This window comes from Aulonocara sp. 'chitande type north' Nkhata Bay, linkage group LG7 (assembly GCF_057382095.1).
Source record: "Aulonocara sp. 'chitande type north' Nkhata Bay isolate Kocher_YH1m ecotype deep benthic linkage group LG7, A_spYH_male_GT1.1, whole genome shotgun sequence".
Taxonomy (NCBI): domain Eukaryota; kingdom Metazoa; phylum Chordata; class Actinopteri; order Cichliformes; family Cichlidae; genus Aulonocara; species Aulonocara sp. 'chitande type north' Nkhata Bay.
The window spans coordinates 9644892-9672323 of record NC_141350.1 but is presented as its reverse complement, the minus strand read 5'-3'; the positions used below and the strand labels follow the sequence as shown (position 1 = coordinate 9672323).

General features: G+C 40.3%; 1 protein-coding gene across 1 annotated transcript in view; it reads right to left on the bottom strand.

The window, feature by feature from the left end:
- shank3a (SH3 and multiple ankyrin repeat domains 3a) overlaps nucleotides 1-27432 on the bottom strand; it is a 181033-nt gene that overhangs the window by 94681 nt on the left and 58920 nt on the right. Inside the window, exons 5-7 of the mRNA XM_086298422.1 lie at nucleotides 4668-4776; nucleotides 3994-4145; nucleotides 1633-1800 (exon numbers count right to left, since the gene is read on the bottom strand). Of these exons, the coding sequence (XP_086154548.1) occupies nucleotides 1633-1800; nucleotides 3994-4145; nucleotides 4668-4776 (429 nt within the window). The remainder of the gene's footprint in view (nucleotides 1-1632; nucleotides 1801-3993; nucleotides 4146-4667; nucleotides 4777-27432) is intronic.

Below are 27432 nucleotides of genomic sequence, written 5' to 3'. Positions count from 1 at the left end.
GTCAGTTACAAGCTTAAATATAAAGTTGAAAAAATGTAATTGCAACCAGGCTATTGATCAAGTAATTGCGTTTAATCGCAATTAATTACAGAAAATTGTGAGATTAATTACATCATTTTTTTAATCTATTGATAGAGCTAGTATATCCCTAATACAATGCTTTTGTTAAACTGATTTTATATAAAGAGTCACAGGTTTTCAAAACTATAAAATAGTCTGTACACAGCCCTACAATGTTATCTGTGTGTATGTGGGTGCATGCAAGTGCGCATGTCTGAGCAGAACAGTTTAAGTCCAAAACCATTATAGTGAAGACACTTTCTGTCCTGAAGATTTCAAAGAGAGGTTTAAGGCTTAAGATTCAGCTATTTGGCTGTGGTTAATTTGGTTTAGGGTAAACATGTGGTTTGGGTTAGGGCAGTGGTTCCCAAACTCTTTTTGCTAGGCCCCCCTTTGTTTTACAAGAAAAATGTTCGTTCCCCCCCCCCCCCCCCCCCCACCACCACCACCACCACCCCACACGCACAAACACATCCTCCAACCACACACACCCATATTTTGCTCCACTGCGGTTTATTTCACACCTCAAACATTTAGTAAACAATTAAGCAAATACAAGTAAACTGCAATAAATGGCAGGTAGTAATAAAATAAACTACTAACTCTTTTACGCTACGTCCGCACCTACACGGGTATTTTTGAAAACGCAGCTGTTTCATCCACACGTAAACGGCGTTTCGAATCACCGAAAACTGAGATTTTTTAAAACTCCCTTTTTGAGTTTACGTGTGGACGAGGAATACAGAGTTCGTCGCGCAACGTCAAAGGTATGTGCCTTTTTTCACATCACGCTGTGCGCCACGTTATTGTTTACATGAGATGAATTGCAGAGAGACAAAATACTGTTACTGTTAATCTCACTATCTGCAGGTTTTACACGCTTACATACACACAGAGTTACTGTCCCTCCATTTAGAAAGGCAGAGGCGTCACGGTGTAATTATTTTACCTGTAGTTGTTTTTTTTCCTGTGTAATAATATTCAACATTGTTATCAATACATTTTTCAAAAAATGCCTCTCTGTGCAAAATGGGTTTAAACACATAAACAGCTGTAGGATACTGTTAGTCCGTGATTTGAACCAGGGGAACAAATCGTGGCAGGAACTGCCTGATATTATTTGTATCCCGCTGTAACTTTACTGTATAAAGAGCTAACATCTCCAAAATGTCAGGAGTAATTAGTCATTACAACAAGTGTTTGTGAACTAAAAATCAAGAATGTGGGATACTGTTTGTCCCTGATTTGAACAGCCCAGCACGTGCTCCCGACGAAGGGAAAACCAATTATGCAGGGGAGACCTACCTTGGCACTTGTACAGGTGAAACCAAAGGGAAGATATGCTTCACCATATTTTCTAGTCTTTGGCTTAGAATGAAGTTGGTTTGGAAACATATTCAGCTATGCTTCATCTCCTGCTTTGCGTTTCTGTAGGCGCCCCGTGCTAGCAGTGTCCAAGCGTTTTGTTCCCCCCACTTTTCCCTGCCATGGCTCTGCGCCCCCCCCTAGGGGGCGGGCCCCACACTTTGGGAAGGTCTGGGTTAGGGTAATGTGTGTATTACTGTGTATTACCTGGTGTATCTCCTGCCAGCCATTCTCATCCACACAGCCGACCTGTGCATGATCGTGCAGCAGCAGCTCACAGCAGTAGGGATCTCCTCCTACCATCGAACTGTGGTAGAGAGGAGTTAGCCCCCTGCTGTCTTTATAGTCAGGAGATGCACCCAAGTCCAACAGCGTCTAGTGGGAAAAGAGGCAAGTTTAAGGTTTTAAGTCACCAGTTTTGGTTGAATTTTCACAGTGAAATGGGAAGATAAAAGAGACCTTTGCATGGATGAATAACAATAACCAAAAATAATAAATAAGAATTAAAATACAAGTTAATGTTTACACTTTACTAGTTAAAGATACAAGATAAAAGCTTTTTTAAAGTTGTTTTCTATTGCTGTTATGACGCTAAGAATATCAGCATTAGGGCTGCCACAAACGATTGTTTTGATAGTCGACTAGTCACCGATTATTTTTGCAATTAGTCGACTAATCAGATCATGCATCCATTGAACATAAAACATACAGCTTATTGCACCAGAATGCATCTGCTCTTATATGACTATCATTAGCTTACAGCTTTAAGTGTTTAAGATATGTGCTAACTAAAAATAAAGACAAGATGATAAGTTTATTACATTTTAATGAAGTTTGCAGATTGCTTTGGTGGAGTTTAATAAACTCAGCCGTCTGCTCCTTGCTATCTAAAATATAACTGGACACCGGAGTATATTCTCGAGCATCTCACACTTCTGATAATCAGCTGTCTGCTTGACGTTTATTCAGCTGTGTAAAAACTATAACTTTAATCTCAGCCAAACCGATTTACTCAGGAACAAATAAAATACTGAAAAAAGCCAAACAATAAGATTTTTAAGTTATCTAAGTGATTTGTATATGTTTAACCTGAGTAGCGAAAGATAGCAGTGGGTGTGAAAACGAGTCCACTGGCTCTAGTGAGCCTGTAACCCCGGCTAGCTAAGAAGCTAGTGGGTAACAGACATCTCTGAAAACGTCTGAGCGCTTTTGAAAATATGTGGTGTCTTGATAAACTGAGCAGATATTTGAGGTTTACACAGCTACATTCTCATCTGAAAATATGTTAAACGTTTATTTTGTGACCCAGAAAGAATAATAAGAGTAATATTAAAACTAACTAGCTGCCGCCATTGTTGGAAACTGCGCTGGGCCGCGCTATGAACTCTGGGACACAGTTTCTTCTTCTTTGGCGTTTAACGGCAACTGGCATCCTTGTACATGCAGTGCTGCCATCTTCTGTTTCAGTCCGTTATTATGGTAAATAAATGGCCTGTATTTATATAGCGCTTTACTAGTCCCTAAGGACCCCAAAGCGCTTTACATATCCAGTCATCCACCCATTCACACACACATTCACACACTGGTGATGGCAAGCTACATTGTAGCCACAGCCACCCTGGGGCGCACTGACAGAGGCGAGGCTGCCGGACACTGGCGCCACCGGGCCCTCTGACCACCACCAGTTATTACACTCTTAAATCCTATTACTTATTCCTGCGGCTTTTGTGATCTTACAAAGCTTCAAACGATGCGTCGACTATTAAATCAGTCCTCGACGATTTTGATAATTGACGTAATTGTGACTAGTCGACTAATCGTGGCAGCCCTAATCAGCATCCTCCTTTCCTCCCACTTATTTTCCTTCCAATTCTTGAATTCTGTCACCCTAAAGGTCTCACTTAATTCCATCCATCCATCCATCCATTCATGCTGTCATAAGCTGATAGCATGAAGCTGTCATAGGCTGAGAGATCAGGCACACACTGGACAGGCTGCCAGTTCTTTATACTGTTTAACATTAAATTTATAATTCTTGTGTGTTCAAATGCTGAACCTTGCATGTTCAGGCACCTGTTTATGTTAAAGAGCTACTGTAGGCTTATAATAGAAAGCCAGTAGAAAGCTGACATCATCCAATCAAGGCTTGTTGAGAGGCTCAGGAAAAAGCTGGCAGTACTTTTTAGGCTGTAGCTACTGCAATTTGTAACTCTCTCCTATTGGATCTTTAGGATCATTCAATACCATAACTGTGGTATCAAAAGTGGAAATAACTCATTCCAGTTTCAACAGTTCAGTTTCAACAGGAAACATGACTCACACAACCCATTTCATTTGGGTTACAAGCCTCCTCAAACCAGACACATGCAAGGCCATTCAGTGATTCAGTGATTATGTCAGCATATTCAAAGTTCAATCTCACACATTTAGTAAGTGCCCTCTGTGCTCGATAGCTCAAGCACCTGCTGCCAGACATTACCTGCCCATACATTCTCCTTTTCTAGACGGGGAGTTTGCATGAATGTGGTTGAGCCGGCTGAACTGTATATACGTGTGAAATGTGCTCACTATAAGTGCTGTATGGTTTTTGCTGCGCACGGCCTTGTGCAGAGCAGTAATCCCATCTTTTGTTCTGAAGTCCAGATGTGCCCCTCCACTTTTCAGCACCTTGATGAGCTCTGCACAGCTCTCCAGCTGTGCTGCTAGCGTTAGAGGACATTCTGCAAGCACAAGGAAGCAAAGAACACTTTTGAAAACTCAGCTTATTTCCACTGACATTATTGTGCATTCTTCCCCCAAAACATCCACCACTTGAATCGCTGCATTTTTTTTGGGACAAAATTGTCTGTGGCTTTACATTTTCAATGACTCTGCAGTTGGATCACTGCCTTTTTCAGTCGAGATTGTCACCCTCCTGTCTGCTGGCTGCTTCCAGTTGGTGTTAAATCAGCCTATTCTCATGTTTCCCTCACTTCGCAGCTCATCTGCTACACTACAGGTCACCCAGCATTGAAATCTCCTTTATGACTGGACAAACATTTGCATATACACGAGGAGATTAGCAAAGAGAGTAATCCAGCTTTACCCGCTATGCAGAAGGCTTATTTCAGAAAATCCATATATGGTCATTTGTGATGAAGACAGAAGGAGAGAAATGACAAATCAAGGATGGAGAAAAACAATCATCAACAATAAGTAAACTCAAGTATGGCAGGGATGGAAATCTTAGCAGACTTGCTCACCTCCTGTGTCTGGATCATGGAAGTTAGGGTCCAGGCCTTTTTCCAGGAACCTTGAGACCTTTTCAATGTTCCTCTGCTGCACATACTCCATGAATTTCTTCAGGTTTGCCTAATGGAGGGAGACAAGGGAACGGGGAGTAGGGGAAGAGGAGGAAAAAACAGCTGTGATTGGATGATGTCAGACTCCTGTGGATGGGGATGTTTAATAATGCAGTCCAGAGATGAAAGCTGAAGTCATTGCTTACTCTCCTTCTGTGTTTGAAGGTTTTATTTCTGTTCAGTCATGGCAAGCTAATGGAACATGTTCAGAAGATACGGTATATAAGCTATTATAGGACAGACCAAAAAAAGAAATGGACAGAGCTGCAAAACAGCACTGAAAGGGAGAGTTTTCCTTTGGAGATTAGCGGCAAGAAAATGAGATCCTGAGGCTAACGTCATATTTTGAGTTCAGATGTAATGGTTATAACACACACACACTAGGGCTGGGCGATATGACCCAAAATTCATATCTCGATATTTTTTACCTAGATGGCGATATAAGATATATATCTCGATTTTTTTTTTTTTTAAGCCATAAAGTAAGAACAAAAAGAGAGTTCTTAGTCAAAGCTGTGTCCCAGATGTCACACAGGCACTTTTATTAACATAGAGCATAGATGTACATAAAATTTACTCAAAAATAAATTATGAGCATTTATTAAATAATAATGCTCCATAAATAAAAGAAAACAATGTTGTTTTTGTGCATAACAAAAAGCTCACAATTGTGCAGTCAAAATGTAAACTAAAAGACGCTGAGCACAATAACAAAGACAGATTTCACAGCTGCTCTGTTCCCAACTTCTACTCTGTGACTGACAGCATTGAGTTTGAAATCCTCTTCGTAACCACGTCTCTTAACAGGTGCCATTTATGGTCCTTATACACAGTAGGGTAATATTACGTTGAAGCACAGTACGTATCACTCCGCGAGGCTCCTCGGTAGCCGTAATGCTCTGACAGTCCATCAAGCGGTGCAGCTCCGTAGCTTACCAAAGTCGTACTAAAACATTTTTTGACAGATTGCTGAGCGCTGTGTACCACATAAAATCGGTTCGCAGCCATCAAGCACAACCAGAATTCATACATAAGGCGCGCTGTCAACTTTTGAGAAAATGAAAGGATTTTAGGCTGTGCAGCGCCTCTGGGCTGCATGGCGTTAGCGTGGTTAGCTCGTTAGCGTGGTTAGCTAGCTAACACGTTGACAGCGTCCAGCCCCACGCACGGGTCGATGCGCAGTAGCTCATTAACGGAGATTTGCCGTGTCCGTCTTGTCGCTTCCTGCAGGTGAAGCGATGGGGGAGGAGGGGGAGTTGTATTCAGTGAAGGAGGGGCGAGGCCGAGTAACGTTGCGTAAAGACAAAAGTGGACGAAAGAGAGGCAAACTTGCGGCTCCACAAGTATAGCTTTAACGTAACATAGACTATATCGATATAAAAGATATTGTCACATCTTATATCTCGTATAAAAATATATCGATATTTTTTTAAAACTCGATATATCGCCCAGCTCTAACACACACACACACACACACACACACACACACACAACAATGGCTCTACAATTAATGTTTAAAACCACTTTCATAAAACAAGCACACAGTCAGAAGCACAAGCTCACATGTAAATCATATCCACTCTAAAATACACAGACACACACAACACTTAATTTCCTTTGTGACTTATGATTAAAAATATTCATCACCTTTACCAATACGAGTGCAAGCCTGTAGAGTATAAAGCGAGAAATGAAGCTGTGAGCAAGGCACCAGTGCTAACACTTCATAATAGATTAAAATAGTCTGACGAATCAGGGCAACAATAAATCTAAAATGCAAAAGTGAAGCCTAGAATTGTACCAATAAGAATGTACTGTAGTTACAGAAGACAAAAGGAATTATTGAGAGAAATTGACCAAACAAAATTTTAATACTGAACACATAAACTGTCAATAAAAAACATGGATGATTGCCTAATATCATCTCCAGGATGTAATTATAAAATATATGCAGCATCCCAAATGAGATTTACAGAGAATTTTCATTACTCCTTCATTCTCTCAAGGTCTTCCAGTTTCTCTCATTACATAATATCCGCATGTACTAAAGCCTCGAGACTCATAAACTCATTACATTTCAAACAACTTAATGAAGACATGTAACGCAACAAATTTAAACGCGTGCTTACCAACACGAGCACTCACATGCAGTAACGAGAACAAAAAGCAGCAGCCATTTGACACTCACCATGTGCAGCATCATATACTGTTTATCCCACGCTCTGAAAGTCACACGATACAACACCTTCCAAAATTTCACATCACACACCTCCTTTCTCTTCTCACCAAGTCATCTGCAACCCGCTTGCCTCTACAAGCCCGTGTCTTGTAGACAGACACCACTGACATGCTGTGAGCAGCTGCCGACTGCTACTCTCACTATCTCCAAGTCAAACTGAGAGAAATTCACTTTGGCTTTTCCCTTTTTTTTTTCTTTTTACAACGTTCAGAGAGGCAGTTGTTATGGTGATGGGATACAAAGACAGCTCTGGCAGCCAATGTACACGAGTGGGAAGAGCATTGAGGTTGGGTTTGTGAATGTGTTACGAACGAGTGTGGTTGTGTGTCCTGCATAAAACCTAGGATAATGCCTTGAAGAGGCTCAAGGATGATTTGCCAGTGATCAGCTGGATCTGATGTGTGTTTTATTGCCTGTTGAACAGAAGACAGACAAAAAGCCTGGATAATGATTTATTTGCTTTGGTGAAGGTCTTAATGAACTCTTTATATTCTTCTCCCTTTTGCTGTCTTTCTGTCAGTGTTACACACAAAGAAGGATGCACACTTTTTTATTTTCTCGACATGCTGACGTTTGACTAAAAATTCTGAAAATAATTAAAATGGTGACAGTCTGTCATACATCAAATTAAAACGCCAAACCGCTGCGACTAAACTCAGTATGCTTTACCTGTAAGGCCAGTAATTTGCCATAATACAAATGAAAATACATTTTAATAATCTCTACCTTGAAAACAAAGGTCAAAAGATTTTGTTCAGTTATTCCAAAATATCTGCTAAATATCAAACAGACAGTTTATTTACAACCCAACCAGATTAGCGTGACTTGGTCTACAAATCTATCATAATGAAGTGAAATGATGACATGGCATGGCTTGCTAATGTTAACTGAGTGCCACAACTAAACAAGCATAAAGGTAAAGAAAAAAAGTAGGCAAGACAGATTTACAGTACAGCTCAACCAAAAATACTCCACAAATCATCCTGATTTTATCTTTGGGCCAGATAAAAAAAATAATCAAACTTTAATCTCTGCACCTCTTTTATGTCTCCTCCTTTAGATGTTGCAATTCTCTTTCTTCCCGAATAAGTTAAAAACTTCCTGTCATCTTTCCAGCTTGAACAAAATACTGAAGAAAAGACTTCAGTGGGCTCAAGGAGAGCATTCATCAATTTACTTCAACCATTTGTGCACTGATTACCTATTACTTTTACTAGGAACCACTTAACAGTAGGTAAGTCTATCGTCTACATGTCTGTGAAGGTTCTCAGTCATCCAGGTCATCGTAGTCAAAGGAGCTTGCAAAGAAAAGCGTCTGGACTTTTTTAAGTTGCTTGAAGAAGTTTCACCTCTCATCCGAGAAGCTTCTTCAGTTCTAAGGTCAAATGGTGGAGAGTCCCAGATATAAACCTAGTGGGAGTGACCCCCCACAGAGGGACAAAAGGACCCCCTGATGATCCTCTAATCGCCTGAGCCAAGGTGTGAAACTGGGTGTGGGTCCCAATCAGCCAGAGTTTCGGGTGTGTTCATTGTGAAACCTGGCCCCACCTTATCATGCGAATTCCTGAGGTCAGATGGCCCAGGATGTGAGTGGGCGTTAAGGCGTCTGGGAAGGGATCTCAAAACTGGATTATAGATGGCAGAGAGTTGGTGTCGTAAACCCCTGCCTCTGTTCAAAGATGGTCGCTCACAGGACCCACACCCAGTTTCACACCTTGGCTCAGGCGAAACGTCTTCAAGCAACTTAAAGAAGTCCAGACGCTTTTCTTTGCAAGCTCCTTTGACTCTATCGTCTACATTTTTACTTCATTATGCAAGATTGTGCATATACACAGAGCAGACTGGCACATGGAATAAGAGTCTCCTCCATAGTAGTGTGTTCACATTTCATTCAATCATTTGCCAAGGCTCATTTACACATTACTGTGGCAAGTCTTCCTTATTAGTCACTGGTTATCATTGATCCAGTCTTAGATATAGTATTCTTTCCATTGTTTTCCAGAAAGAACAATAGTGGAAAAATCAAAATTTAATACTCAACATACAAACAATGAAAAAAACAGAAAAATCAGCAAATGAGAGAGAGAGAGAAAGAGAGCAATGGCGAATAAGAAAGCACAGGCAGATGAGTGTCAGAGGTGATTTCCAAAAGAAGGATTGAAAGAGAGAAAGCTACAAGAAGATAGAGAGGCCTGCTATGATGTATGGTTCGGAGATGGAGGGACTGACAAAATGCAGGAGTTGAGCATAATAAGATTTGTAAGGGTTTTATAATTTATAAGAGTATGATAAGACCCATATAAGATATATGGGTCTCGGACCCAGCGTTTTTGAGTTTATTCTGCATTTTTGAGCTTCTCATGCTAGGTTGTGGTTATTAGTTCTTGTGTTGTCATGTCTGCGTCTCCATGTTTCCTGTTTTATTCTGAAAGAGTTTTATTCTGAAAGAGTCTTTTGTTCTTTGCTCATTGTATCTAGTTTCCCTTCCCGCGTCCCGTCATTATGTTAATTTCTGCTGTTTCCCCATGTGTTCCCACTTTCCCTGATCACCTCCTGTTTTCTGTGTTTCATTGTCAGGTCGTCTGTTATTCTAGCCACATTTTTCATAGTTTATCATTGTGTTCACAGTTTTTTCATAGTTTGCCACAGTTTTCATGGTTTTTGCTGCTTTCAGCCAAAATAAAGGCTCCTGCAACTCCTCTCTCCGCATCTGCTTTTGGGCCCTGTTCACAACACTGGCGTACCCCGCCGTGACAGTATCATAGGACTGATCAGGTTGAGCAGTTTGGAAAAAAGGCTGAGATGGTTTGGACACGTTTGGAGGGACAAAGAATGTTGATATGGAGTTGCATAAAAGATTCTTGGATGTACTGAAGGAGGACAACAGCAGGCTGGTGTGACAGAAGAGGATGATGGGGATAGAGTGAGATAGAGGGAGATGATCGACTTCAATGACACCTAAAGTGAGAAGGAGAAGAAAAAGAAGGCAAAGAAGAAGAAGCAGTAAATCTGCACACAGTCTGTACACATTTTTTGTTCTCGGCTTGCCTTGCTCATATAAACATCCTTACAGTTCCACAGTTTGCAATCTCAAGAGATATCACCCGAACTGAGCAAAAACATGCACGGTCACATCCCTGCATGCATCAGCTTTACTCATGAGAGCATGGGCAACAACATCACAGTAACCTCTGTCCCTATAGAGGAAAGGTAATCCCAGCAAAGAGAAGCACTGAGAGAACAAATGACATTATTCTGCTCTGCTTCGGCCACACATAGGCCACACATACATACTGTTTCAATGACAGAATTTTAAAATGTGTTATTTCAGAGTTTCTGCTGCACAAAACGGCTAAACATATTTTCTGTAAGTAGTTACTATAAGTGTCATTAGAATACCTCATGTTGCAAACTGAGTACATGCTAGTTTTTTTTTTTTATAAGGAATATGTGTCTTGAGCTTTGACTTGAACTTTCAAAATAAGACAAATGGTCAAAGCGGATTTTGTGCATACACTATTACAATAGTGATGAAGCACCCCTGCAGTGTTGGATCAAGAAAACAGAGAATGAGAGAGAGGGTCAGGTAGGAAGAACTGAATGGCAGTATGTATAATCTATGGCAATTTACCAGCTCAATAAATCAAGAATATATCCTCTTGTTCCTGCTTGAGGCTTGGTAATAAGTTGGTAATAAGGGCAGCGTTCTTATTCTTGAACCCACAACGTTTAACATCTATGAAGTGGAGGGATTTGTCCCTGATTAATTGAGGATTCTGAAAACTGAATACATTTTGTCATATGTGGATAGGTGACTTTGAATAGGGTCACAAATCAGTGGCAAGCAGTGAGTGGAAGAGCTACTCCAGCTGGCAAGAGAAGAGAGGATAAAGGTTTCTTCTTTTACTTCAGTACCCCGAAGAGGTTCTTGTCTCTTCCACCACTAAAGAGGGATTATCTGCCACTACTTCATAAAAGCCAGGGAAGGAGGCCAGAAATTATAGAGACAACACAAATCCCCCTGTGCAGCTATTTTCTCTTGGTCTTTTGCTCCCCTTTCATAAAAGATTTTTCATAACTTCACACAAAGAGACGCGAACACTTCATGTCTTATTTAATAGCACATATACACTCAGGTTTAAACAGAACCCAGAGATGAGCCACAAATAAAGAAATCATACACAGCTACAGGAAGTGTGTCAGACACTGTCGCTGCCCCATATTTACACTCACTACCACATGGCTACATAGCCCCTGGTCCCACAGCTGGCCAACAGTACGCTTTGCCATGGGTGAGTGATAATTGCAGTGCTCGCTAACATGATACATGTTCAGGAGCATCATATGCTTCTCTAATCTGAGCTGGCTCATAAAATACACACATGCTTTAGGCTGTCATAACTTCTTGGACAATAACTGCAGTAAGAACTACCACACTGGTGTGGTCATGGAGAATCTCTAGGGACTGGCCTACACATTATGGAAGAACATAGCCCCACTATAGATATGGAAGGAATCCTTCACCCAACATAGAACCAGCTGACAGTGCTAGCTATGTAAAGACATGCATATGGTACGATATAATCCCAATATTTGGCAACAAAGACTGTAAAAAATGTTACTGAGCTTACTGTTGGCACAACACAACTGACTCATATGTGGTTACACTTCAACTTATCAGGTGTAGACTGCCATCAGGGAGCTGTCAGACATATTCAGTATGACAGCAATGCAGAAAACATTTATGACTGTGAGTGATAGTCTGACAAACCTGAACCAACACTGTCACTTAGATTCTCAGCAAAACAGCTGACGCTCAATTTGATGTAATTACTGGTAAGAGCCTTTTTAATATAGAAACAACATATCTATGAAATCCCTCCAATGTGAATAGCACAGAAGTACAAAAAAAATGCTGTCTATGCTTTATTATGTGAAATAGATGTACTTAATATGTTTTTGGCACCAGCAGTCAACCATTAAAAAGGGAAAACTGCCTATTTTTGTGTAGCCACATCAGCAAACACAGACAGCCTTATCTGGCAAAGAGAGTTCCCGATTACGCCGATCTACTCTTTGTTGACAGCCACTTATATAAAGGCTAGAGCAAGAGCAAGCAGGCCTTGACCCCTGTCTCCCAGATGCTTTGTACAGAGTGCTGCAGGGGCACTGCATTTTAATTAGACACAGCAACTGACTGAGACACAACTCCCTGTTAAATACATGCAGAACGGTTTCTGCATCATGCAGTTACATTTTGTAGCTCGTGCAGATTTTAAAAGCAATAAGAAATGAGTTAGTATCCATTTCATGAAAAAAAAACAGTAAAACAGAAATAACAGTGGCTTTAGATTAATGTGCTTCAGTGTAATTAAAAAATACAAATGATTAAGCCTCAGAGTGCATGCTGTGAGTAAGACTAAAAAGTACTGGTTAGGACTGGATTTCATTTCGTTGTGAAAGGGAGGTGTATTCAGTGGCAGATAACACAAAAGTAGGTTTTACTTTGATAATAAACAGTGCCAAGATGAGTCATGAATGAATTAATAAAAAAAAACAAGACTGTCTATTTTAAAGACAGGACAAGGTACGACTGATTAATAAAGAAAGCAGGAGGAGAGAGGTTTTAAAATATAAGGATGAGAAACTGTAACCACATCATTAATAAGCTAATTCAGTTGAAAAACATGAGCTTTGTTTCCCATGTAGTGCAATATATTTTATTCTGTATATATATTTCATTATTTTATATACACATACGCATATAATTTATTGCTGTTTGCTTTTCTTTTAGCACCGATGTGGGACAGTGATTCCATTTCATTGTTTGATTGGTTTTTTTTGTAAAGCGTAGACCTCAGGTCTTTGGCAAAACCACTAAGCAGGCAAAGAGGAGGCGGCCACTGGTGGACTGAATCTTCCATTTGATTCAAGCTCAGTATCAAAACAGAGGCTCCTCTTTTTTAAAGCTCTATTCACAAGAAGGAGAGAAAAAAAAGCAGTTTAATGGTTTAACTAGTTTTATTTGTCAGTTTATTTCATAATTCATGAATTTACTGCAGAGTATGAAGGTCTAGAAGCAGGTTCCCATTAAAAATGCAACACAATGAAGTCGTATGGAAGAAAGACAAGAAAAATGGGTCACGTGAGGGGGAGGAATGGGAAGAAAGACAGAAGCACAAAACATGATAAAGGGAGGAAAAATACTGAGAAGAAATGCGAGAGCAAAGCAGCAATCTGTTTACAGTACAGCGTTAGTCTTGTTTTCTGCCTGATGTTTTTGTTGACTCTTAAAGCGAATAAAAGGCACAGCACAACTGCTTTGATGAGCACATCGCACCAAGCACAGTCAGTGTAACAATAAAATCTATTGTACATGCCACACACTTTCTTTTTAAATTTCCAAACAATAAAATGAAACTCTATTTATTATTATTTATTATTATTTAATTATCATATTTCTCACATTTCCTTCAGTGTTTTCTTTCTCCCTGTGGCCATTTTTTTTCCCACTTTTCATTTTTCAGCTGTTTCTGATTTTTTTTATTTGTTTCAGTTTTGAGTCTAACACAAAACCTCTCATATCAGGGAGATACAGTGATGGGTCACTACTGGCCAGTTACTTCCTGAGAGGCAGGTTAACCAGATAAGCAGCAAGTTGTAGCAACTTTCGCCTGAACTGATGATCATAAAACAAGGTAAAGGTCACTTCTATTAATCTCAGGTTATTGTTAGTCATTAATAATGGTCTTTGAATAAATTAAAACAAGGTTGGGCAAAAACATTATGTTTTTTCATTAATTTTGGCCTTCGTCTGCTTGTGCCTAACCGAAGCACCTGGACCCATATGTCTGAGCATCTGACGGATTATGTTAAATCTTTTGCCGCTTTCTTTACACAAATAACCAATTTTGTGGAATGGGTCTTCTTGTTCCCTTAGAGGGAAGGGTCAAAGCAAATCAATACAAAGTTCTTGTATCTTTTATTAATCTGATGGGAGCAATTTCTTGCTGAATAACAATGGCCCAATCCATAGGGGTCATTAAATGTGATTATGATGTAAATTGCATCATAAATGCTTCTCAGTCACCAGATGCCATTGGACATCTATGGGAGACCTTTTTGGTTTCCTAATTTTTTACTTCTTTCTACTTAATGCATGTTGTATTCTTCTACAAGCATCTCTTACGATAAGATTTATTATTGTTAACAGCTCAATCTTCACATATTCTCAGCCCTTATCCATGTGTGTCTTGTTCTAGTAGTCCACTTCTCATGAGCATCCCTTGGTCCCGCAACAATCGTGACCAACTAACTTTGGCAAAAAACATCTAATCATCGGGAAAAAGCTCCCCATAAAAAAAAAACTCCTAAACATTGCAGTTTTGGTAATTTGGTAGCAGCCACATAACGTGACTAATATTACAGGAACAAGTCTCTTGGACTGGAAGCTTTCAGTTACTCTTACTCTGAGAGAGCAACCACAGTAACAGAAAATTAACACGACGCGGTCTGAGACTTCTTTGGACAGTCTGAAGAGTCCAGACTTTTGAATCCATCCACCCCACCAAGCTGACTTCTAACTGAATCAACTTTCTAGCACAATTAGGCGATCACCACCAAAGGTGGGACTAACGCTGTAGCTGTTCTCAAAGGCTGTCTAAGTATGTGCAGTACACACTGGTCTCCACTGACTGATATGAGAAAATCAAATCTGCTTAGGGTGGTTGACAATGTTTTAACAACCTGAAGAGATATGACTAGCTCCTAATGCACATAGATATTTTTTAAATTTCAGTTTGATGCATGAACAAAAAAACATTTATTCTTATTCTTTCTACTGAAATGCAGTCGCTTTGTGCACTTTTTCTTTCAATTAACCAAAATCTGTTTTTTGCTGTGGAACAAAACAAGACGCTTGCCTTCATATTCACTGTAAAAATGTGTTTAATATAACATCCGGCTGGTTGATTTAATGAAGCCACCCATTAAAGAACATATTCATTAACCTTTTTGGTTTAATGCGGGTGCTTAAATTCCCCAGAGATAAAGAGCTGCTGCTTACCGCTCAATGCCTGTCACTGCAGATTGTGGTGATTCTTCTTTATCTGTGTGCCTATAAGTACAATATGCTGTCTCTATTTGTGCTTCTTTGGATCTCAGCCCATGTTTGTCTGAGAGCACAAAAGCTTCAGTAATCTCCAATATCCATACCTAACAGGCTTAAAGTGTAATGCTCTTAGCTACAAAATGACCAATATACTGTATGACAGAGTGAGGATTTGATCCTAAAGAGGAGGATTTTCTGTGAGGGAATCTTCAACCTTTACTATATTGCAGCAAAATAAATCGCTGAGTAATTTGATACAGTCTTAAGCTTACAGTGAGTCAAACGCCACAAAAAAAATGGCACTAGAGGCTTAAGGATGAAATTTCCTGGACACATTCACAATCATATGGACCCACACAAACACACAACTACACAGGAAAAAAACACTAATTCATAATTTAGCGCACTAAACACACACATTTTATTCATGATGTATGAGTGCAGTAAAAAAGCCTGCACTCTAACATAGTGAGGAGTGCTGTTACCATGGCAGCAGCATCTAACACATAATTCACTGGTATAAATGCTTCTGTATAACCGAAAAGTCACATTTACACCTCTCTAGTGCATGCCGTTTTCATGGCCACCAGGCGGCGATACCTGTTGTTGCAAATAGACTTTTGGTCCTATAGAAGTCTACGGCTTTACAGCTATCTGACTTGACCTCAGGAAACACTTCTCTGGTGAGTTTCACTTATTTTGAGGATCATTGAAGTAAAAATCAAGTCTGTAAATCTCGCTTATGCTGTGTTTCAAAGACCCCAGGGAATACCTACAGTATGCTCACTGGTGATTATGTCGAAAATGCCAATTTTGAGTACTTTGCAAACCAGTCGGTGGCATCATGGTAGGTAGATCTATCTTCTAAACTGTCTATGAGGAAATCATATGAGACACAGTCATTATCATCATAATCATCATAACTGCAATAGCTAAACAACTTGCCCCCTGCATGTTCTCTCTGGTTTGAAATGTAGAATATTATGTAGTCCTTTAACTGAGATTTCTTTCTGATTGTGTAGGATAGCAAGGAAAGGAAACACAAACGGAGAAGTTACAAAAAAAAGTCTCTGCTTTCTAAAGCCAGGCTCGAGCTGGATTCCTGCCATTTGCTGACACTGCTTGCACATGCCAGTATAGGTACTCTGTTACCTACTGCTACTTCAAATGGGACAAAATGACTGACGCAATTCTTCTGTCAGAAAACATGCAAACATGCATATGAAATTTCCCCTTGTGTGACTAATAAAGGTATATCAATTCAATTCAATTCAATTCAAAACATGCCATTTTTTAGCATGTGACAATTTGTCACCATTTATTCATCATTAATATTGTTGTAAGTACCAAAAATAGCTGCTTGGGCTAATGCTCCTGGTAAAATAGCAGGACTCAACAATACACGTCTTCATACAAATCCTAAATTTGAAGAGCATAAACTTCAAGACAAACAAGTTTCTACAACACAAACTATTGTGCATTTACTGTCGCAGGTTGGGTATTGAAATAAGAACAATGCCAGAGCACCTGCAGAGCCTGTTGTAACAGTAACCTAGATTTACTACTATTAACATGAGTCATTTTAGCAGTAGTGTGCTGTGTCTAACCTCTGTGGCCCGGTATCTCGTAGCTTTCTCTGAACGTAGCAGCATGGTTCCTCCTGAGTAATCCTTTTTAGAAAAAAAGACAGATTTTCGACGTCTGTATAATAACTACCACTCCTCTTGATGAAGTACAGTTTATGAGGGTGGGACAGTGGGAGCTTTCTGAAAGGGTTAGCTAAAGGCTTGAACAAAGCAGAATAAAGCCACTGCCTCTTTCCCGCTCAACAACTCACACACAAAGTTGCAGAGCAAAGGCTTATTGTATGGGATCCCACACACCCCCAACCCACCCACCCATCCAGCAGCAACCAAATCCACCCACCCTCCTGACCACACTGGCAGTACAGTTTTGTCCAGCATTGTCCCTCCCATCAGGACAAGTGCGCTCTGGCATACCTGCCAACAGTTTAATACAATTCATTAAAAAAAAATGGACAAAGAGACATAAACAGGAACAGAGAGTAGAGCTTTGTCTACGGTTTATATACAGAGGCATATATAGAAACAAGGCAGCATATTCATCGTTCTACTGTAATACACCATACAAAGGCTTGGTATGTGGCTAAATTTATGCCAGTTACAGTGCAATAGAATCAAAATAAACATACTATAGTAGGCAAATATTTAAAACTACCTGATTGTAACATATATACTTGAGGACCGAAATAAATTGACATTTTGGTACATATATACAGTAAGTGTGGCAACAGTAAAAGAAGTATCTACAGTAATATCTACTGTAACTAACCCGACCCCCCCCCCCCATAGTGGTTTTCAGATGAGTAATAACTAATAGAGATAAAGTTCATACATTCCGTCACATGAAATATGAAAACCCAGCTGTGTTGTTGCTTGTAGGGGTAACTGTCATTTTGTGTGTTTGTAAGCAGGGTGGTCAGGGAGGATGAGGGGAATGCATGCAGTCATCAGAATCAAAGAGTTCAGAGAAAGAAAGAGCTGAATCAGGTCCAGTCACGTGCTTTCAAACTGACACCAGGACAGAGTCACATGGACAGCGCGGGGATATACTCAGGGGATGGAACACAACTGAGTCAAACCTGAGTAAAACTTCTGTCTAAATATAAATTAAAATATGGCAAAACGTACCCTTTCTCTCTTAAACAGGCCTACAGGTTACTGAGAGAGAACAGAAGGGAGCAGGCAGAAAGCCAAAGGCTGAAGCAGGGGGTATGTGGGTAGTGAATTTATTCAGCCTGATGATTATTAGAAACTCCATTGTACTTTATGCCTCTGGCATCCTATTTTTCAGCCATCTATTCATGGAGCCTGACCTAGAATGACAACTCTCCAGTTAGTGCAATGTTTTTGTTTTTTTCATTGTGAAGACTTGGGCAATGAGATGTAAAAACATCAAGACTAAACAGCAAGTCTTACTCCAGTAAAGGCAGAAATGGATGGATTGATGGAGGAAACCGTATTTTAAATTTTAAGTTAGCTCGCTTATGAAATACTGGCATGCCAAACAAACAACTGATTGCTTCCTTTGGGAATTATATAGGCCAACTGGTAATTTTAAATGCCATGGGTGTGAATTTGAGAGGCTGCCTGTTTCTCTGTATTGGCCCCAATGTGGACTGATGAACTGTCCAGGGCCTTTTGGCAGATAAGCTGGTTCCAGTCTAACTTTTAAATAAAATCTCACGTTTAAAGATTCAGTGGTTAATATTGCCAAGATTTGTTACTTATAAATATACTTATCCAGAAACAGTAATACCATTATGAATGATCTGAAATGTGGTGCAGGTATTTTGTGACGGAGGAAAGTACAAATATCAGAATTATATAACACACACAATCATGTAATTATGTAATTACCTAGCAAATTCTGCCCATTACACCCTACTTTATCTTTTATTCAGTAAACACTGCATAGGGGATGACTGAGTAGACCAGGGGTAGGCAACTCCAGGCCTCAAGTGCCGGTGTCCTGCAGGTTTTAGACATCACCCTGTGTCAACACAGCTGAATCAAATCATTAGTTCATTCCCAGGCCTCTGGAGAACTTCAAGACATGTTGAGGAGGTAATCAGCTGTGTTGGATCAAGGACACATCTAAAACCTGCAGGACACCGGCACTCGAGGCCTGGAGTTGCCTACCCCTGGAGTAGACAATCTGAACACAATAGAACAAATCTGTACAGTGGGAACAGATTTCCACCTACCTGCCAACTTAATACTTCAACAGGTTAAAGTAGATCTCCAAAAGTTGATTCTGTTCATCTGGACGTAGCGTTTTGTGTGACTGAAACCAGCCCACTGAAGGGACAATGGGCTGGGAGGTCAGTTCCTTAATCTTAATTATGCAAATTCTCATGACCATTGATCAACAACCACTGACCAAAACCCACTGATCAAAGACCACTGATCTATAGCCCCCTCCTCAATTCTGAATCATCCCTTCAGTGGGCTGGTTTCAGTCATTATGCAAATGTACTGTTAATACGATTTGGGGAAACCTGCAGTCAGCTGAGACTGAAGAAGTCACTTGGATGAGTGACGAAACGTTTCTCCCACAAAACGCTACGTCCAGATGAACAGAATCAACTTTTGGAGATTTACTTTCCTGGATGATTGAGAATGCATCAAGACAAAGGTTAAAATAGAGTTTTTGTGTTGTGTTGTTGTGGGTGTGCAAATGTGCAAATTTATCTGAATTACAACAATAGAGTCTAATGAATTAGTATCATCAGTACCTATAAACAGACACCCACATACAGATTAGCGAGGTGTATTTTACAGAGCTTGAGGCTATGATTTCTACATGGCCTGGTTTCAGAGCATACTGAACTAAACAGAATCAATTCCTTTTTCAAATCTGTGTAATCAGTCTCTCTCTCTCTTTTTCACCAGTGTTATAGTTTCCATTATGGGTCTGACTGGGTGAGTGACGTATATTTCACCATCACATGGTGAGCAGGAGGTTCTGTGAGGATGTTTGTGTGCCTGCCCAATATGAGGACACCAAATACACATTTCTCCTCCAACCCCAGAGGGGCAACAACTTGAACACGGTGTCGCTGCAGGTTTTACTCCCAAGAAAGTAAAATCCCATCCATATACTCCCTTACAAACATACATCTCAGATAAAGTAAAAATTATGATGGTACATTATGAAGGTTTTTGGTAGCAAAAGTATGATAGAGTACAATGCTGCAATTTCAAACAGATTTGCATTAGAGCAGTATACCACTGTATAAAGAAAAATGAGCTATTTGTGAATAAGTTACCTTTTAAACCAACCCGAAGCAAACTGAAAGAAAATGCACTTGTAGTCTGGATGTTACTTACACTGTCTGAATTTGTAAGTAGGCAGAAAACAAAGATGGAAGATACAACAGATATAATCTTGAGCTCTAATTGATGAGTTTTTATAGCCCATACATTCCATTAATACTGAGTAATACGCCTAATATGAAGATGAAAAACACATTTGTATGAAAGTGGGTTGGTCAGGCTGTCCACCTGGGGAGTACTTCAAGTCAGGCTGTCCACAGGGCATCCTGTTAAAAGCTGCCACCTGGTGAACTCTCGCTGACTGAGACCGACAGCTCTGAGACTCTCAGAGAAGGTTCACAGAATATACTCGTGGTGGTTACTTCGCTTTACCAGATTACCCTGTGCCTGAACTATTGTAATATTTCCAACAGCTTTTTCTCTCTCACACACACACACAGTGAGAAAATCTCCATCACTGAGCATCAATAGCTGGCTGAGACAGCATTGTGACACAATCAGCATTATGACAGCAAACGCTGAAGACTATGGCGTTATTTTTGTGCCGCTATTCTGAGCGCACGTAAAAAAAATTTGAGCGCAAGTAAGAAAGTTTGCAGGTGCAAGTGTTGCATTTTGAGAAGAAATTTATTTTGAGTGAAGAAAAGCTGAATTTGAGTGAACAAAATTCATTGCTGTGTGCAAAAAATCTATTTCAGTGTTTGCTATTATCCACACACACACACACACACACACACACACACACACAATAGCAGCCCCTCTCGCTCAGTTTTTGTATTTGCGCTCGCTCGCACTGTGTTGCTCGCGCTCTCAACATTTCTGCCCGTGCACGTTCAACTCTTTGTGTATGCCGTTATATTTGTACCACAAAACCAGCCAATCACAGACTTGGATGCAAAAATATCTGATTGGCTCTTCTGGTCTCCAATCAGCTCGAAATGACAAAATGCAATATCCCAGAATCCATTTCGTCCAAAACTCAAACGAGGCAGTGGCGGAGGAACACAAAGTGGCGGAGTTTGAAATATTACTCTTTCTGGGGCACAAAATAAACTTTTAAGATATTTTCATGCGAGAATGGTGCTGTGTAAACTTCAAATACCTGCTCGATTCATCAAGACATCACATATTTCCATAAGTGCTCTAACGTTTTCGGAGATGCCTGTTACCCACCAGCTGACCGCATAGCTGGACTGGTCATTGGGCATACCGGACATTTGCCTGGTGGGCTGATGGTGATTTTTCATTTTTATGTTTGTTTTTGTAACGGTATGAACAATGAAAGGTGGTGAATTAGCCAATTGGTCATGATCAACTCTGGGCTGGACCAATTACAATACATCGTATTGAGAGGAAAAGGAAAGCGATTAGTACCGTACTTTAGCTAGAATGAAAAAAAGACAAAGCTGGAGTTAGTCTGTCTTTACGTTGCACAGCTGCTTCTTCTCCCCTCATTCTCTCTCCCTCCCTCTCCTGTTGCTACTTCAATCATGAAACCGATCAATGATCAGCTGATCGTCTCTCTTGTTTATCTCCCACTTTGCGCCAGAAACAGGAAACCAGCGGATGTTACGCTAAACAACAACAGCAGCACGTTCAAGCTTGATAAGTTGTTGTTAGAATTTATTTAAAATTACTTTCTAGTATCAGCTGATGTTTGTGGGAGCCACAGCTGTAAAAGCTGCTGCTCATGATATCGGTTTGGAAACATGAAGGTGATACAAATCATACATATATACCAACAAGACAGTGTACATCACTGTCACAACAGCGTTTGTTTTCGTTCAAAGGCTTTTTGGTTTTTCCTATAATACCTGGTGGGGTAGTCTGTGATTTTTTTTGTCAGTTCAGCCTTATATATTATGTTTAACCCGAGTTCCCACCCGGTCAGCTGGTGGGTAACAGGCATCTCCGAAAACGTTAGAGCACTTATGGAAATATGTGATGTCTTGATGAATCGAGCAGGTATTTGAAGTTTACACAGCACCATTCTCGCATGAAAATATCTTAAAAGTTTATTTTGTGCCCCAGAAAGAGTAATATTTCAAACTCCGCCACTCTGTGTTCCTCCGCCACTGCCTCGTTTGAGTTTTGGACTAAATGGATTCTGGGATATTGCATTTCATCATTTCGAGCTGATTGTAGACCAGAAGAGCCAATCAGATGTTTTTGCATCCAAGTCTGTGATTGGCTGGTTTTGTGGCAAAAATATAACGGTGTACACAAAGAGTTGAACGTGCACGGGCAGAAATGTTGAGAGCGCGAGCAACACATTGCGAGCGAGCGCAAATACAAAAACTGAGCGAGAGGGGCTGCTATTGTGTGTGTGTGTGGATAATAGCAAACACTGAAATACATTTTTTGCACGCAGCAAATAATTTTGTTCACTCAAATTCAGCTTTTCTTCGCTCAAAATAAATTTCTCCTCAAAATGCAACACTTGCACCTGCAAACTTTTTTACTTGCGCTCAAATTTTTTTTTTTACGTGCGCTCAGAATAGCGGCACAAAAAAAACGCCATAGAAGATCACAAGGCAAATTCTGTCCTGGGGAGAAGCTCTGGCTGCTCCTTGCATTCACACATTGACATGTGCATGCGTAAACACATTTTTATACACCCATACACTTACAGTGCACATACCCACAGGTATACAGGAATAGCTGTCACACAAACACACACAGAGTGTGTGTTTAGCTTGCTCAGATCTGAAGGAAAAACGCACAGCTAGACACGAGCATCCACATATCCTCCAACATATCAGGTACATACACACATATGCGAAAACATACAAATACTGTTCCGAGCCCACAGTGAGTAACTCAACCAGTGCAAAGAAAAACATTAGCATTCTGTCAGGGTTTCAGACAAGAATGAAAGCCAGTGCATAGACAGGTAGTCTGGGAACGGTAAGGAAGTGTTTGTGAATAACTGGAGACAGAAAGTTGAAAAACAAAAATTCAGAAACAGAGGGTAAAAAAGGATGTCTTTACAACAGAGGTAATGGCAAAATTAAATTAAAGAGATGATGAAAGCAACTGGGGTACCTTACTATTGAGCCTGGCCTTCCTGGCTTCTTTAGCTTTTCTTTCCTTTTTTTCAGCTGATTGTCTTTGTCTTCTGGTCAGAATGGATCCCATCTCACACACACACATGGACACACTCTCCACCACACGCGCAGTCCCGTAGGTCAGCTACAGTTTGAATGCCAAAACATCCTCCACATGGCCATATCCAGCCCCCCACCCTCCTCCTTGTTGTCTACTCTCTTCTTGTTCTCACTCCTTCTCCTTCAGTACCTTTCGTCTCGTCTAGCACGTGCAGACTCACCTGGTCAGTGAAACAAACACTCACCCGAACCTGGACCAACACACAAACTCCTGTGCATACACAGACAGACGGAGAGGTGGTAAGGGGTTATTTTGCAGGATGCTGGAGAGAACAGAGGGAAAGTGCGGAGGGAGGGGGAGAGAGAGAGCAAGAGAAGAGGGAGGGAACACAGAGGGAGGAGAGAAAGTGTGTGATAGGGGGAGGGAAAACCAAAAGAGAAAAAGAGAGAGTGAGAGAGGATACCATGCTGAGGGAAGGTATGGATATCAAATGCAAACAGAAATGTGTAAAGAAAAAAAAGAAGTGTGTTCTTAAATATACAGCAGGTGCTGGTTCAGTCTGCATTAATATAGCAACCTGCTAAAAATCTTATTCGTTATAGTCGAGGAATTTATGCCAACTGACTAACGTGTTTCTGAAAACACAAACTGTCCATAGTTACACTAAACATGCTTCGACACATACAGTATGCATGCATGCACACACTGTATGGTTAAACACATCAAGAGCATTTCGCATTAGAATCAGTGACATCAATTTTAGCGGGCGTGCCCTTCACTGGGAAGATATTTTTTAAATCCCAGGTTCCATGTCTGTATTTGTTTGGGGCATGTGGATGAGCTCGAATGAGCCGGGAGTATTCTTGTTCGAACCCGATTTGTCTTTACTGTCTTCAAAGAGCTACATTTCTCTCCTGGTAGGGGCTTATCCATTAGGGGCGCTTTTCCATGTGAGGGCTTCCCAACTGGAAATATACTTTCATCCTGTGCCATGCAGATACGTGTATCATATTGGCTGTGTTTGCAAAAACAGAAGCATGCTAGGCTAGTTTAGGCACTCAACAAAGGCTTTGTGGAAACTCATAACAATATCACACCCACGATGGGCTGCATTCACTGTGTAGTTTTATTTTAAATTGAAAATAATGCAGGAATTCTCATTCATAAATACAAAGAAGTGCTAGCACAAATACAGAGCCGCAGTGCTGGGGGATTAGAATTACTATAGATTATATGATGGAGCCTTTTGTGCATTATGCTTGTCTACACTTGCACATTAACAACAATGTGGCATAATGGCTTAGCTTGTGAATAACTGCACATAAGAACACAGATTTCTACCCAAACTCCGAGCACATTTTACACTTTGATATCGGGTGCCAATGAACAATGCAAATATAACAATAGCGCATAAGATATTCTCTTGCTCCACTTTGTGCTCTTTGGCATCATGACCACATTAACAAATAGTGCATTACTAAATGCGTTTTGCACTGCCCTGCAGCTTACTGCTACTATTTACTCTCAAGTATAAGACGAATCATTTTCCATTCAGTCTAATGCAGGATGTTAATAATAACCTTTCTTAGCATTTATTTTACAAGTAAGTGAAACTTCATACACAGAAAACAGACAACTCCCTGCAAATCCACACAGACATGCTGTACTCAGGGCCACGACCCAGGTTTAGATGATAAGCAAATCACTTTGCAATCATTCTTTTTTATTCACATTTTACAAAACAAAACTTTTATGGAAAAGGGCTTATATACATGCACATACAGTATGTATTTGATGCTGTAAAATACTGTAGACAGAGGTTTTTCAAGTACAAATCAAGTTTAAAGTATCAAACAAACACTGGGTCTATGTGACTAAGTTACTTAAAAGATAATAAAGTTTTTCTATCACTGGAAGGCCTTTTTTACTCTGTAAGAAAGCCCCCCATTCAGCGCGTCGGTCTATTACGTGGCCGACCGCCTACACCCAACGCCCACACACATGCACTCTTTATTACAAAAAGAATATGGTATAAATTTTACATGAAGCCATCAAGCTTAACCAGGACAGTTGCAGGGTGAGGCCTGGTTGGGCAAAGGGAGAAAATGAAAGGGAAAATCCTATCAACTATGACCCAATTTTATAGTTTACCCTGTGGCTAATGAACTCCATGCAAGCAAACTAGGGTAATGCTTGACCCCTGCTTGCTGCAGAATGAATACCCTAGTACCAGCCAAGGCTGCAAGACTCATCCAGAGCAGGATTCCACCTCTTACCCCTTAAGTCATTATGTCATAAAAGAAAATCTGCTATTTAAAAAAAGGAATAAAATAAAAGTTGTTGTTTTTTTTTTTTGCTTAAAGCTCATGCTCACTGATGCAAACACATATTCTGACCTCAAAAAGCTTATATAATTCAAAAATGATAATGACAATTGGGATTAAGTAAATGCCAACGTTTGACATTCTTCTGAGAAATAGAGAAAACAGAGCAAGCTGAAATCTAACTTGAACATGACCTTGTTATAGATTAAGAGCTCTACTGTGGACAATTACACCAGCGACTGGCAGTGACAACCTTTTAATATTCAATATAAAATTCTTTAAACACACTGACATAAATGCCAGTATACAGTGACAGATACGGCATTGATCAATATTTAAGTAAATATGTGGACAGTGACACAGTTTTGCCTGTGTAAACCACAGATCAAACAGTAAAGCTGTAATTTAAGATTATCCTCTCAGGCTTAACTCAAGGATTAAAAAAAAAAATGTACACACAAGTTGTGCATTACCTGTTCAGGATTTACACCCATTTTTATACATTCTCCCCCATTTTCAGAGGCTCATGTGCCACGTGTTGTCTGTTCCCTCATTATTCCATGACAAAAATAAAAGATCTGGAGCTCATTCCTTGTGTGAAACCTGCATTTGTTTGCTTTTCATTGGAGCTGTCTATACCGGGTCCAAAAATGTACAAAAATTGTGCCACTGTGAATATCTAGGGAGATAACTGTAAGTTTAAATCCACTAGTGGAAAAAAAGAATCTTTTAAGCTTCTGCAGCTTATGCGGCAAAATAACCACACTTATTTTCTCCAATAAAACAGCTGTCACTAAATACTTACTTGTGAAATATAGCATAGCCTTCACAGCCCATTCACACTTTGAGCTTTGTACTCTGTAAGACAGTGTTACATAGAGCTGCACATAACAAATTGTGTCTTTATAGGTGATTTATTGCATGAAATGACTCTAAATTGCAATCGTGCAGAAATTGATCCTCGCTGAGTTTGTCAGTTGAGCACCACTCACTCACACTTTGGCACAGCAGTGTAACACAGAAGCAGAATACAGCACTTCACACCAGACTGCCTTAACAAGAGAAATAATTGAGTGCACGACTCATACTTGTCACTGCTTTTCTGCATCTTCATCTCATTCACCATTTTGTGTTTTGTTGTAGTTTGACACTTTTCAACAGCGCAGCAGAGGACCCTCACAACCCCGTGAATGTACAGATGATAGTAATCAAAGCCAAAAATCATGATCAATTAACTCAAAGTTTCTCTATGCAAACGCAACCAAGTTCAGTGACGTTTTACTCTGCAATTTTTCAACATTTATATGTAAAATTCAAAACTTAGCAATGAATGCTCCAAACCTGAGGATCTATCCCATAAGGCAGGCCTTCCCAAAGTGTGGGGCCCGCCCCCTGGGGGGGCGCAGAGCCATTGCAGGGGGGGCACGGTATGAAAGGGGGGAGGGGGGGAGGACAAAATGCTTGGACACTGCTCGGCTCCCACACAAACGCAAAGCAGGAGATGAAACATTGCTGAGTATGTTTCCAAACCAACTTCATTCTAAGCCAAAGACTAGAAAATATGGTGAAGCATATCTTCCCTTTGGCTTCACCTGCACAAGTGCCGAGGTAGGTCTCCCCTGCAGAATTAGTTTTCCCTGTGTTGGGAGCAGCGCTGGGCTGTTCAAATCACGGACAAACAGTATCCCACACTTGTTTATGTTTTTGAACTCATTTTGCACATAGAGGCATTTTTTGAAAAATGTATTGATAGCAATGTTGAATATTTTTAAAGAGGAAAAAAAACCAACTACACGTAAAATAATCACACCATGATGCCTTTGCCTTTGTAAATAGAGGGACAGTAACTGCGTGTGTATATGTAAGCGTGTAAAACCTGCAGATAGTCAGATTAACAGTAACAATATTTTGTCTCTCTGCAATTCCTCTCATGTAAGCAATAACGTGGCGCACAGCGTGACGTGAAAAAAGGCACATACCTTTGACGTTGCGCGACGAACTCTGTATTCCTCGTCCACACGTAAAC